At 36.4% G+C, this 14079-nt stretch overlaps 1 protein-coding gene across 2 annotated transcripts in view; it reads right to left on the bottom strand.

Moving 5' to 3' along the window:
• EPYC (epiphycan) overlaps positions 1-14079 on the bottom strand; it is a 36915-nt gene that overhangs the window by 2382 nt on the left and 20454 nt on the right. The window contains exons 3-6 of one of the 2 annotated variants that reach the window (XM_003989107.5): positions 11168-11336; positions 6001-6159; positions 4718-4920; positions 3302-3397 (exon numbers count right to left, since the gene is read on the bottom strand). In XM_003989107.5, coding sequence (XP_003989156.1) covers positions 3302-3397; positions 4718-4920; positions 6001-6159; positions 11168-11336 — 627 coding nt within the window. The remainder of the gene's footprint in view (positions 1-3301; positions 3398-4717; positions 4921-6000; positions 6160-11167; positions 11337-14079) is intronic. The other variant, XM_045062148.1, reaches the window with a different exon arrangement.

A 14079-nucleotide genomic window follows, 5' to 3' on the forward strand; every position in this document is an offset into this window, starting at 1 on the left:
TTCTGGTAAGAACACTTAAGATCCACTACTGTCAACAAATTTCAAGTACACAGTATAGTATTCTTAACTATAGTCACCATGCTGTATTACATTATATCTCCAGAACTTAATACATTCTGAATAACTAAAACTTTTTATTCTTTGACTAACATGTTCCCATATCCCCCAGCCCCCAAGCCCTGGCAACCACCATTCTACTCTCTTCTTTGAGTTAGACTTTTTTAGATTCTACATGTGACGTCTTATAATATGTGTCTTTCTGTGTCTGACTTATTTCCCTCAGCATAATGTTCTCACCCATGTTGTTGTAAATGGCAGATTTTTTTTTCTTTTTTGCATTTTTTCTTTTTATTTTTTTAAAAGTGTATTTATTTATTTATTTTGAGAGAAAGAGAGAGCGAGCTGGAGGGACAGAGAGAGAGAGAGAAAGAGAGAGAATCCCAAGCAGGCTCAGCACTGTCAGCACAGAGTCCGATGCAGGGCTCAAACTCACAAACCGTGAGATCATGACCTGAGCCAAAATCAAGTTGGAGGCTTCACCGACTGAGCCACCCAGGTGCCTGGTGAATTTCTTTTCTTTTTTAAAGAATTAATAATTACCCATTGTATACATATACCAAAATTTCTTTATCCATTCGTCCATTGAGAGACACCTAGGTTGCTTCCATATCTTGACAATTGTTAATAATGCTACAGTGACCTTGAAAGTGCAGATACCTCTTCGAGATACTGATTTAGTTTCTCCCTTGAATATATATCTGGAAATGGGATTGATTGCTGGATCATATGATAGTTCTGTTTAACTTTTTGAAGAACCTCCATACCATTTTCTAGAATGCCTGTACCCCTTACATTTGCACCAATAGCAGACAAGGGTTCCCTTTTTTCCACATCCTTGTCAACACTTGTTATCTTTGGTCTTTTTGATAATAGCCATTCAACGAGGTGACATCTCACTGTGGCTTTGATTTGCATTTCCCTTATGATTAGTGATGTTGAGCATCTTTGCATATACCTGTTGGCTATTTGTATGTTTCCTTTTAAGAAATGCCTATTTAGGTACTTGGCCAATATAGTCGATATTTTATTGATTTATTTGAGTTGTGCATATATTTTGGATACTAACCCCTTATCAGATGTATAGTTTGTAGATATCTTCTTTCATTCTATAGATTATCTCCTCTCTCTGTTGATTATTTCCTTTGCTGTGCAGAAGTCTTTCAACAATATGTATTCCATCTATATATCTTGTACTTTTTTTGTGAAAATTATTCTTAGGTGCTTTATTATTTTGTGATTAATATAAAATGGAATTGTTTTCTTGATTTCATTTTCAAATTGTTCATTTATAGAGTATACATATACAATTAATATTTGTATATTGATTTTGTTACCTACTATCTTGCTTAAATCATTTATTGGATTTCTTTTTTAACTCATTGTTAATTAAGGAAAATGTTGTTAAATGTCCACATATTTGTAAATTTTCCTGATTTCCTTTGTTATTGATTTCTATTTTAATTCCATTATACTCAGATGTACTTTGCATAATTTCAATTCTTTTCAATTTGTTGTGGCCAGTTTTGTGGCCTACCATATGATCTATCCTGGGAAATGTTCGTTGAACACTTGAGAACCATGTATATTTTGCTGTTGTTGGGTAGAATGTTCTGTAGGTGACTGTTAAGTCTGGTTGATTTATAGATCAACCAGATGCTGCTAAGATCTTCTTGAACTGTTTCCTAGTTGATCTTATGACTAGCATTCTACCCATTATTAAAAGTGAAGTATTGAAGATCCAACTTCTTGTTGAATTGTCTATTTCTACCTTCACTTCTATTCATGCTTCACACAATTTGAGGCATACTGTTTATAATCATTATTATAATAACGTAATAAAGATTAATAATAATATATAGGAATATATAATTATATATTGTTAGGTGCATATATGTGGATAATCATTTTATCATTCTGTTGAATTGACCCTTTTCTCATTACAAAGTGTCCATCAGGAATAACAGATTTAGTGCCTATGTGCTCTACTATTTCCTTTGATAGGTAATAGGTACCTGCTGTTAATAATAATTGTGCCTTACATGTAAGAACTTACCATGTTCCTATAACTGTGGTGCAGGGAGGTTCAGCTATTTTATCCAATCTTTAGATAGTGTTGGGAGTAGAATTTCATCCTGGGGAATCTGCTTTTGCCAGAGCCTTCATTCTTAATTACTATATATATATATATATATATATATATATATATATATATATAGTTTGGCAGACATTCGAAATGAATCAAAATTGGAGATTTTTATATAAGCATTAGAAATATATACAAATGGAAAACAATGTAAATTAAAATAGCTAGGCGTGCGTAGGTGGCTCTCTTCAAGCGTTTGACTTCAGCTCAGGTCAAGATCTCGTGGTTCGTGGGTTTGAGCCTCGCATTGGGCTCTACCCTGGTAGTGTGAAACCTGCTTTGGATTCTCTCTCTCCCTCTCTCTCTGCCTTTTCCCCGCTTGCATCCTCTGTCTCTCAAAAAAAAAAAAAAAAAACAACTTAAAAACAGGTATATACTGCATGTTGATAAAGGGGTCATGAGAAGAGAAATGTTTTAAAGGGTGCACTTAATGATGCCCTTTTAAACCTTAGAGTAGGGTATGTGAAGCCAATTACTTTTTATTTTTTAATGTCATATTGTATATACAAATCCATTGTGTTTGAATGCAACATCAGAGACCAATTTACTTTGTAGGGTCAGTATTATCACAGACAACAGTAATAATCTCTTAATCCAGAGAGTTGGAAGTCTGTCATCCCTCAGCAGATAGGAATGTCCTAGGATTGAATTTAATTCAATACATAAAACCTAAAATCAAAAGCTAAAATTGACATTTTTTTTTCCTCCTGAAAGCCAGGAATTAAATTAAAAATTTCTTTCCGCCTTTTTCTCTTCCATTTCCAATTCTCACACATTTCTTCAGGAGATAAAGGTTTTGATTTTTTTTTTTCAAAAGTAATTTCATGTGCCAGAAAGGTGTATTAAGATTTAACAAAGACTGAAAATCTTTAGAGACTATGGTTATCAGAAATAAAACAGTATAGACAGAAGCATGAATATACAAAGACCTTGCACTCAGATAGAGAGTGAGAGAGTGAATAAAGGGAGGAGAAGAAGAAGAAAAATGGTGACTGTGTGTCAACAGGACATTATAAACAGTTTTTGCCTCCCAGCTTCCTCCTCTTTGCTTTTGTTTTCCATGGAGCTATTGAGCGTACCTTACTAGTAGAAGCTTACCTGGAGGTGAAGGGCCCGTAGGTTTTCTGGGAGTGGCAGAGGGATGTGGTCCAAATTGTTATCGGTGAGGTAGAGATGATGGAGATCATACATATCCTGTAAACATTCCAAATGTAGGGACTTAGTGGAAATTAGCGGTGCCACAGTTGTATTTTCCATTCCCTGTTCTTTCAACTACTTGTAAAATAACACATGCCCATCCAGGTCTTGTTTTGCAAGGGTGAAGCAGATTAGTTCTCTAGTTGCTAGACAATTCAAATGAGTTTTGTAAGAATTAACTGTAAGCAAATCTTTCTTGATGAAAGCGTAAAGTGTTTCTGGAGCTGTAGGAAGAACCTTGCTTTGTGCACTCTAACTTCTTCAGTTTAATCAAGGCAGTGTCTTCCCATGGAAGACCTTCTGCAGTAAGGTTTTGAAGATTTGGGTAAGGCGTAGGAAGGTCCTTTATTTTTTATGGATAGAGAAAAGAGTTTCTCTCCAACAATATCCTATTCTTTCTAGTTCAAATAACAGGAAAAGGGCAGTGTAACAAGATAAAAAACAAAAAACAAAAAACATTTAGACAATAAGAGGTCTACTCTAGCCAAATACTACAGAATAAACCGTGACTCACCATCACCCATGCCAACAAAAGCTGAATGGGGAGACTGAACTTTGACCCTTGGCAGACTACATACAATAAGGTGTCCTAACTCCAATGCCTTACCAGGGTAATGTTACGGGAGAGCTAGTGGAGAAATGGAACTTTCGCCATTGCTTAGTGCTAATGGGTCCACACAGCTCTCTGTACTCTCCCTGGGAATAACATGGTGTCTCTTCAAATAGTATTTTAAATTTGTTTGTTTGGCATAGATTTAGAAGAGCAGCTTGAACAAAGAGAGGGTATGAAAGCTGGTTGGTGAGTGTTCTCATACTCTATGCTGTTATTCTAGCCTCAGACTTGCTTCTTTCATTTAGAAAATAAAATTTCTAAGATTAACTGAATCCATCCTTTTTACAAGGTGATTTAGAAGACTTCTCTATTCAACGCACCTCCCTCACCCTGCACAAGTAGTTATCCTTTAAGCCATGTAAAATATTCGCCTTGAGCGGAGTTCCTGGGAAATTGTCTGGCTTACACCATTTCTAGGTGCGCCTTGTAGACTGGTGTTCCAGGGAGAACCAACTCCTTAGTCTCACTCTGCTTTCTGTTCTTGTTGTTTGACTAGCCTCAGAACTTACCAGAACACAATATTTCCCCAAAACTTGATAAGTAGTACTTAGAGGTTTTGTGTGTTTGTTTTTTGTTTTGTTTTGTTTTTAGTAGTTAAAAGTCTCATAAAATTGACACTTTCCTTATGGAAATAAAAAAGCTAGTCAATGACAGCAAATGAGGTGGAAAGATTAAAGTCTTCCATATCCAAACCTAAAACTCACTTTAAACGCTTCTTGCTTTATTCCTTTCCTCCCCAGCCTATTGTTGCTAATATCAATAAATGTCAAAGTGTTTGGCAATTCTGGGAGCTGCCTTATTTTGTTGTCACGCAGGACAAGCTCTCGGAGTTGAGGTAGCTTTCTGAATGCATCCTCATCAATCTCAGATATTAGATTTGATGTCAGATCAATTCTTTTTAAGTCATCTAGAAGGAAAAATGTGAAAGAAGTAGTTAAATAGTGTTGAATATGTTGTGCTCGCATAAAAATATGAATATAAATTAACAATGAATTTAATTATCAATGGACAATTAATAAAATAATTATTTCTAACTACTTTACATACAAATTTAATTGCTTCCACCCAGTGCTATACATATTTTTTTATACACTTATAAGTAAGCATAACTTTAGGGGTGCCTGGGTGGCTCAGTCGGTTAAGCTGGTCATGATCTTGTGGTTTGTGAGTTCAAGTCCCGCGTCAGGCTCTGTACTGACAGCTCAGAGCCTGGATCCTGCTTTGGATTCTGTGTCTCACTCTCTCTTTCTGCCCCTCCCTGACTTGCACTCTGTCCTCTCTCTCTCTCTCTTTCAAAACTAAATAAACATTAAAAAATTTTTAAAAAAAGCATAACTTTAACAAAAGTATTGACACATTATATTTAAGATAACTTGTGCTTTCCCTATATTCTTCATAAGCTTTGTCTAGATTTTACTATTTAAAAGGTTTTCCTCACTGATGCCAGATTGCTGTATTTTCTAATAGTCATAGCATTAAAATAAAAGGCATTAAAAAGAAATTCTCAAATGATCAAACCACTTTATAAGGATACTTTATAAAACACTTTACAAAGTTTTGTAAAAACTTTTCTAAGTTGCCAAAATTATTAAGTCAGAATGTAGGCTTTTATGCATCAATCATAAAGCAACTGTGCTTTAATGGGAGTCTATTCAAACAACCCAAATCCTAGTAAATATATGACCATGACATTTTACTCAATGTCATAACATGATAATGAATTTTAGCCTATAAAATATACACACTTATGATTCTATTTCTTGAAAATAGCTCATTTGAAAATATCAACTATGTAGTTTCATAATGACCTTTAATTCTTCATCATTTTTAATATAATTAAAAATACCTTCAAATATTTAAATAAGAAAAGAGTTGTTTATGGGCCAATTTTCATATCCAAGGTTCATTTTTAGTACCAACATTTTATAGTGCAAAAATTTTGGAAAAGTATGTAAAGAAGAAATGGTATTAATGCTGTCATCCATACTTAGGCTTGCAAAATCGTTTTTGTTGATCTTTTTAATTCTGTTGAAGCGAGAATAGAAATAAGCGGTGTTCTTGGGCAGCGGTGGAATAGCATCAAGTTCATGGTCATCACAGTATACGGTGGTACTTATACATGTGCACAGAAGGCAGGTTGGAAAGTCTACAAGGTAGAGGCAAATAATTATGTGGCAGTAACAAAAGCAATTTCCAAGAAATAATGTGATTAGATGTTTGTTAAATAATATTAGGGTCTCATATAGACTACCCTGGGATAGTTCATATTTTATCACATAGTTTTCTATAAATAGAAATTAAAGTCAAACGTACCAAGGAAAGCTGCCATGATAATTAGTATATTCTTTGTAATGTTGTAAATTTTATTTCAAATTACTGAGTGGATAAAGTGTGGTTGTTGCTTTTATGCTTATTAGAAATTCTCCTTTCGAATGTAAATAGTAAGACTGGTTTTCATAAAGTTAAAACATCACACATACTATTTTTATTAAGTCTTTGGTTTAATAATTAAACACCTCACTGAAACAAAATCTGCTTCAAGAAAAATGACACAGTAATGATCATTAATATTAATTCATTTAATATATTTATTGAATTCTTTCTATGTAAATGACACTATGCTAGCTGGTGAAATAGTGAGGAGCACGAGGAGACACAGTTCTATTTTATGATCTTCTATGTAAGATCATATATGTTTAATTTCCCTGCTGAAAACTTTCTGCTGGATACTTACATTTCCCTCTATTGTGTGCATATCTGCATGTTTTTATTTGTAGAATGCTCTACTACTCCTTAGAATGTTAGCTATGTGGTAAGAATATAATGTATTCATTTGAAGTATTGGCTTAGGATGTTAATCACACAAATAAATAAAATGGTAACTGTGAAAAATGTCATGAAATATATGAGCATAAAATAGGGGAATCTGACTCAGTCTGACAGTCATGGTTCTCTGAGGAGGTGATAACTGAGTTGAGATCTGCAAGAACGGAAGGAGTTAACCATGCAAGTGGGAGGAAAGAGTACCCAGGCAGAGGAAGCAGCATTTGAAAGGCCCTTCACTTTGGAGGGACTAAAAGATGGTCCATGTGTCTATAGCACAGACAACATTGAAATGTATGGGGCAGACCATGCAGAGGCCTTATAGGCTGTGCTATTACAGGTTTTGTTCCTTATCCTAAGGATGGGCAGGTCATTACATGATCAGATTTGCACAGATTAAGAAAACACTCTGCTTGAAGGTGTCGTAGAAGACTGAGGGAGGGCAAGTGGACAGAGTGGAGATGACTTGCTGTCTAGATAAAAGATGATAGTTGCTTGGTTGGGGTCATGGTGACATGTTGAAAAGGCAACATATCCAAAAGGTATTTGTGAAGCTGCGTTATGTCTCAACACATTGATCTATATTTCTCTATCACATGTGCACACACACACACACACCCCTCCTTCACTCTCTGTTTAGTGGTCATATAGAGGACAGTGAGCTGCAAAGGAAGATAGAAATGCAATGACCAGAAGGAAAGGAGCAAGATAAGATGGGGAGATATTATGGAGGCCAAATGGAGAGAGAGAGTTTAAAGGAAAAGGGAATAGAAAACATTCTAAAGCTGCTGAGATGTCAGGTAATTTAAGGACTTAAAATATCTTTTGGGTTAGTTACTGCGGTGGTTATATACAACTTCAGTAAGAGCTACAGAGTGATGGGGCTAGAAGCCAGATTAACAGCCAATTGAGGAGGGAGTTGAGGGTGAGGAAGTAGTTACAGCAGATATAGACAATGCTAGTGAGATGTTTAACTGTGAAGGAGGAAAGTGAGATGGTGATAAGTATAAGCAAATATATATGCAGTGTGTAAATTGACTGAAGCAGGAGAAATTTGTAGAAAGAGATCCAAAGTAGAATTTGAAGATCAAAAGGATCCTGAGAGGGCGGTAAGACATGGACTCAAAGCCACAGTGGGCAAGATCGCATCCTGTATTTGAGAGGACAGACAGTCCATCTGTTGTGAAAGGAGGACAGGGAGATAAGGTGCGTGCGTGTCCATGTAGGTAAAGATTACATCTCAAAACAGAAAGACCAAGAGCTGCTGACCAGAAGATTGCATTTTCACTGTTGAGCAAGAGGCTTGGCTCTCTGATGAGCTTGAAGAAAAAAGGGAGGAGGAGGAGAAGGGTGGTTAAGATGTGAGATGAATGGAGAATGTGAAATAGCCATGAGCGAAACTAGACGAAAGTGATGGAAGAGCTTCCTTGCAATTGCTCAGTGATCAGTTCATCCCAGTTTAGCTGGGACTTTCCTGGTGTTAGCCTTGAAACCCCCCCACTATGGGATGCCTCACTCCCAGGCAGACCCGGACATTTGGTTGCCTTCGCAGAGGGATCTACTTGTGGTTTGTGATCAAGAATTATTAGTGCACCTACTAAGGTCTTATTGCTATCATTAAGTAGGGAAATTATTTACAATAACAGCTCTGGGAATGAAAGTATTTTAGGAATGGAAATCTAGGAAAGAAAATTTAAGGGGAACTATAAAATATTGAACACTTGCTAATTTTCAATTCATTATAAATTAATATTTACCACATATATATCTTTTTAAAATAAGTATTTGATTCTTCTATATTTTCATTGCCTTCTAACTTAGCAGTAATTGCTTAAGGTAATTTATATATATTCATGCCAGTTACATTTTAATTTTAACTTTTCCACTCATAACCCAAGCTTATTTTATATGGCTTCAGAAAATTATTTTTGAAAATTTGTATTCATAGTAAAAAAAATGATATTTTGATTATTAATGCTCTAAATAGTTCCTTCCAAGCTATATAGCTATGATGCATGTATAAGATTTAAATTTAATTTTAAAGTTTAGAATTTCTGGTGCTGATTTTTCTGTGGAAATTAAAATGTGAATTAAAATTTTAACTTCATCGCTTCTCAGCCTTTTGGCTAAGGTCAAGTGTAAAATTTTAACTTCATTACTCACCCTCAGACTACTTTGCAGATAACTTTTTTTTTCTAAAGCCATAGATTTTTTTTATGGGTTCAAACCTGACATTATTGAGCCATAATTTCAAAAACTAAACACAATTTTCAAAACCCAAAGCTTTTGAAAAGATTGGGCGTTATGTTTTTCTGTTGTTCCTGGCTTGGCTGAAAGACCTGAGTATAGGTATCAGTGCCAGATCAGTCAACGTCTGACGGATCTGAAATAACTTAAAAGTGAGTAACGTTCTATATATGTTTAATTTCCCTGCTGAAAACTTTCTGCTGGATACTTACGTTTCCCTCTATCGTGTGCGTATCTGCATGTTTTTATTTGTAGCGTGCTCTACTACTCCTTAGAATGTTAGCTATGTGGTAAGAATATAATGTATTCACTTGAAGTATTGGCTTAGGATAGAGGGGTCGCTATTTGCATTTCAGCACAGCTAAGTACCACGGCCATGATCTTGCACAACTTTTATCCTATATTGGAGTTTTAGTTGTCCTATTTGTAAAGCGGAAATAATACTTAGTACAGAGTATCATTCTGACTCTTCAAAGGGTTAATATACATAAAATGTTTTAGCGGTTGGCATATAGGCAGCATTTTACAAAAGACAATCTTTTACATCACTTACTGGTGAACAATTAAAGCCCGGTAGATGCAGAGAGTAGGTTGGTGCTTACCAGGGGCTGGGGAGTTGCTGCTCAACACATGTAAATTTTCGCTTATGCAAAATAAGTCAGCTGTTGAGGTCTGCTGTACAACATAGTGCCCATAGTTAGCAAACCTGTATTGTACACTGAAATACTTGTTGAGAATTTTAAAAAATAAGCTCTTTTATCAATAGTGGAGTAACGAGAATAACATCTATTATGTTACTGTGGGTCAGGCACTAAATTCATTCATTCAATTCTTACAACAACTCTATGAAGAAAGTTGTATTATTTGTTATCCCACATTTTGGATGAGGAAACTAAGGCAAAATATAGTGAATGTCTTGCTCAAGATTGTGTTCCCAGCAAGTCCCAAAGCTGGGATTTGAATGCGCTCCCCTGCTTTCTCTCTCAGTATGTTCTGTACAGCCTTTTGTCATATTACCTATTACACATTATTGCCTCTCCATTTGTTTACACGTCTGTCTCCCTGTACTAGAGAAAAATATCCATGAAAACAGCAGTCCGTTTTAAGATAAGTTTCGTAGCTCCAGAAGTTTCAGTCCAGAGACACTCTCTGTACTAAATAAACCTTTGCAATGGGAACTCTGCTCATTTTGTACACCCCCTCACTATGCCATTCTCTGTGTGTGAAACTATTCTGGTGGGAGTCCACCTGAGTGCCTCCAGGGGTGACACGGACGAATTCTAACAAGAAACATAGGTCATAGAATCACATCTAGCCTCAGGAACTCCTAACGGCCGTGGCTTAGGTCACCCTCAAGCTGTACAAGATGGAGTTCAGGGCTATGGAATGCCTTCCTCTCTGCTGCTCCCTAGGACTGAGTGAGAGAAGAAGACTGTTCCAATAAGCGCACAGACAAGAATCAGAACAGGCTTGCTTTAAACTCAGTGTGTGACACTAACAGCTGTGTGATCTCCGACAAGTTCCTACCATTTTTGAGCTATTAACGATGAAAAGAATAATCCTCACACCTTTACACGCAGGTGGTGGTAGTCAAGTGAGAGAATATGAAGCGCTCAGCCTTATGGCCCACAGGTAGTATGTGCCCAGTCAATGTAAAATATTAGTATTATTGCCGTCAACCCAATCAGCTGTCATTACCTTATCACCCTGAACTGCTGTGGCCTCATCTGTCAGACATCGATTCTCATCTTGCTAACAGTATACTCTTTGTTCTAGAAATGCGTTCCACCACAAAGATTTTGAGTAACGATGCTAGGCCAATGTTTTCGTCCCCAGATTTGGTTATTTGATCATTTCTATCATGCCAAAGCTTATTTAATTATTAAATTAATTATCAAAACTGCTTTTTATGAATTATTAACACTCCTTTATATTTGAATGCAAAATACATATCTCCTGCTTCAAACCTAGCCTGTAGCAAAACTTTCTCTGTGAGTCATGTGGACTGCCTATGGCCTTGGAGCTTGACGGTGTTGCGTTATGACCAAGTGGACTTCATTCACATCAGCTTTGATGGACCTGACCTTCATTGGTGTGTGGGCCCAGAACCCCAGTGAACTCAGGCTCCTGTGGGGAAGAGCCATCGATAAGTCTAGGGGTGGACTCCTCCTCCTCTTCTTCAGCCTCCTCTGGCTGTGGGGGTGGGGTGAGAAGCTCTCTGTTCCCAGAAGGCATCACTGTGGCTATTTCAATCTGGAAAAGAAACAAAATTTCACCAGGAAGCCTCAACCCCCCTGTGTGGTAGGGACACAAATTTTAAATGTATCCATTTTTTTTGCCACAAGAGGGCACTGGTGTTCTGAAGTTCAACACTACAGGACAGCTTGCCAGGGAGGGCACATGTGGTTCTAGTTATTGTTATTGTTGGGTTTAATTAATTTTGTTTCTCAAATCTTAGTAATAATTTCCAATGCCCATGTGTTTTTTTTTTGGGGGGGTGATTATCTTGCTCTTTAAAACATTCTTATATGATTATTTATTTTTTAAAAACCTCATTTATTGTTTTATAAATACATAGCATTGCAAGAATGCATTATTGTTGTGGAAGATTTAAATTAATCCAGGAGTGTGCAGAATAAAATCCCAAAGTCCCCTTCACCCTGAAACCCTGATTCCACTCTGCTTGAAGATAATCACTATTAAGAAATTAATGTGTATGCTCCGGTCCTTTTCATCCTTAGTTTCCTAGATTCAAATATTCTGTTTCTTTACAATTTACACTTCCAATAGTTTTACTGAGAAGTATCCTTTCTACTAAAATGAAAAAAATATGTATGGATATATGAAAACGATATGATTTTATCATGTGCAATTTCTCATATACTTTCAATTTTAATTTGAGTAACAAGTATTACCGACAATATTTGGGTTCGTTAAAATTGGCCTTTGTGAGAGTTTTGACAATAGAAGGCATCTGTTAAAATTGAAAAAAAAATACTCAAATATTTTTTCAGAGATTATATTTTAGATTATACATGGTGTTCTTTTCTTGCATATTTTAGGTAATGAGTTACTACTGCTTTTAAGAACACCATTTGCATTTAGAATAACTGCTTACTCTCAAATCCCTCCCCGTGTCTCAACGTCTATTCCTTTGCATTACTTAATAAATATCTACCTTCTTGACAATCTTATAACCTTAGGCAGGAAATCTGCTCAAGATAGTTCATTGGCAACATGAAGGACACACTTTGGGAGTCTACTTTCCTGATGGCATCCAGAAATCTCAGATTCTCCTTTTACTACCCTTATATGGCTGCTTGATTCTTCCCACCTTTCTTCTTTATTCACATTTATTAAATAAGCAAAAAAAAAAAAAACTCCACAAATTACCTTTTAATGTATTTAATGTCAAATGGTATGCACAATATTACTTTCATGTATGAAATAAGTATGTAATTAGGCCAGATATTTTGGTATTTTAGATAGCTGTTTCAGGTAATTGTAATATACTTAAAATTAGATACATTTATTATTTAATGTTATTTTTAATAAATTTGAATGCGTGGCTTCACAGATGAAAATTAAAATTACCCTTTTTTAAAATTTTTTTTCAACGTTTATTTATTTTTGGGACAGAGAGAGACAGAGCATGAACGGGGGAGGGGCAGAGAGAGAGGGAGACACAGAATCGGAAACAGGCTCCAGGCTCTGAGCCATCAGCCCAGAGCCTGACGCGGGGCTCGAACTCCTGGACCGCGAGATCGTGACCTGGCTGAAGTCGGACGCTTAACCGACTGCGCCACCCAGGCGCCCCTAAAATTACTCTTTTAAAGGAACACTAAACTTTTTTTGTCAGTTCACACTTCTGAATTGTGTCTTTTTCTGTTTCTGGAGAGTCTGTCCCTTTCAGCCCTTCTTCCCTGTATTGTAGTGACTCCGCCAGTTTCCTGCCTATCCAAGCCCACTACATGGTACACTCTGAGTTACGTATTTTATCTTTGTAACTCAAGGCTGTAGTGTAATAGATGATCAACAAGTACTTATTACATATAAGCTTGCTTGTCCAAACTATATCTAAGTCACAGCTTTATATTTAACTTCAGAGATTTTACTGATAAGAATCATGAATGTGTTAATGCCCACTTTAATGCATTTTAAAGCATGAAATCAAACCAAAAGCATCTCATACTGTATTTGGTGCATTAGGAAGCCATACATGAAGATATTGTAACTCTTGGCCAGAAATCTCCACTTGAGAAGATTGGGCACACTTCCTTAAGCAGGGAGACATACGGTTTCCATCTGCAGGATCAGAATGAAGCAGATTTAGAAGGAATAGATCTGCAGAGACCAAAAGGAGGCTCCAGGAAGAGCGGAAATTGAGACAGATGTTTCATGGAATGGAGGCAGCCTAAAGGGAGAAACACATTCCAGACACGTCGCCTTGAATCTTTAGCTTTGTAGGAAAAATGTTTGCACATACTTTCTACAGATAATTGTTTTTCCACTGATTTGATGCGAAGCCGTAAGATCTCACTTGCCATCCAGTATAATGAGGCAAAAAACAGCTTTTGTGCTTATCAAAACCCGTTTTGTTCATGCTTACTTGCTAATAAAATGTGAACGTTGAACAATTTTGAAGACCAAGGGAAAGGAATGCCTTTTCAGTTCAGCAAAATTACAGAACTGTAAACTCAAAGTGCTGTTCCTGGTAAGCTTTTCGCATTGCAGACCCATTTATTCTCACTATTGAATAGAAATGATTTAAGCTTCTGTCTTTTTTCCCCCTTTCTTTTAACAATTTTTGTACTGCGATATGAAGTTGTGAGGCAATGCGTGCAAAGAAATGTGGCCAGGGAAGCACAGCCACCTGGCTCTCCATGTGGCTGACTTTTATGCTTATCCTGCAGAAACCTAAATTTGGGAATCAACACAAATAGCCAGAAAACATCCCTGCCCCTTTTTCTTAGGCTACAACTGGCAACACTCAAAT

The sequence above is a fragment of the Felis catus genome, chromosome B4 (assembly GCF_018350175.1).
Source record: "Felis catus isolate Fca126 chromosome B4, F.catus_Fca126_mat1.0, whole genome shotgun sequence".
Taxonomy (NCBI): Eukaryota; Metazoa; Chordata; class Mammalia; order Carnivora; family Felidae; genus Felis; species Felis catus.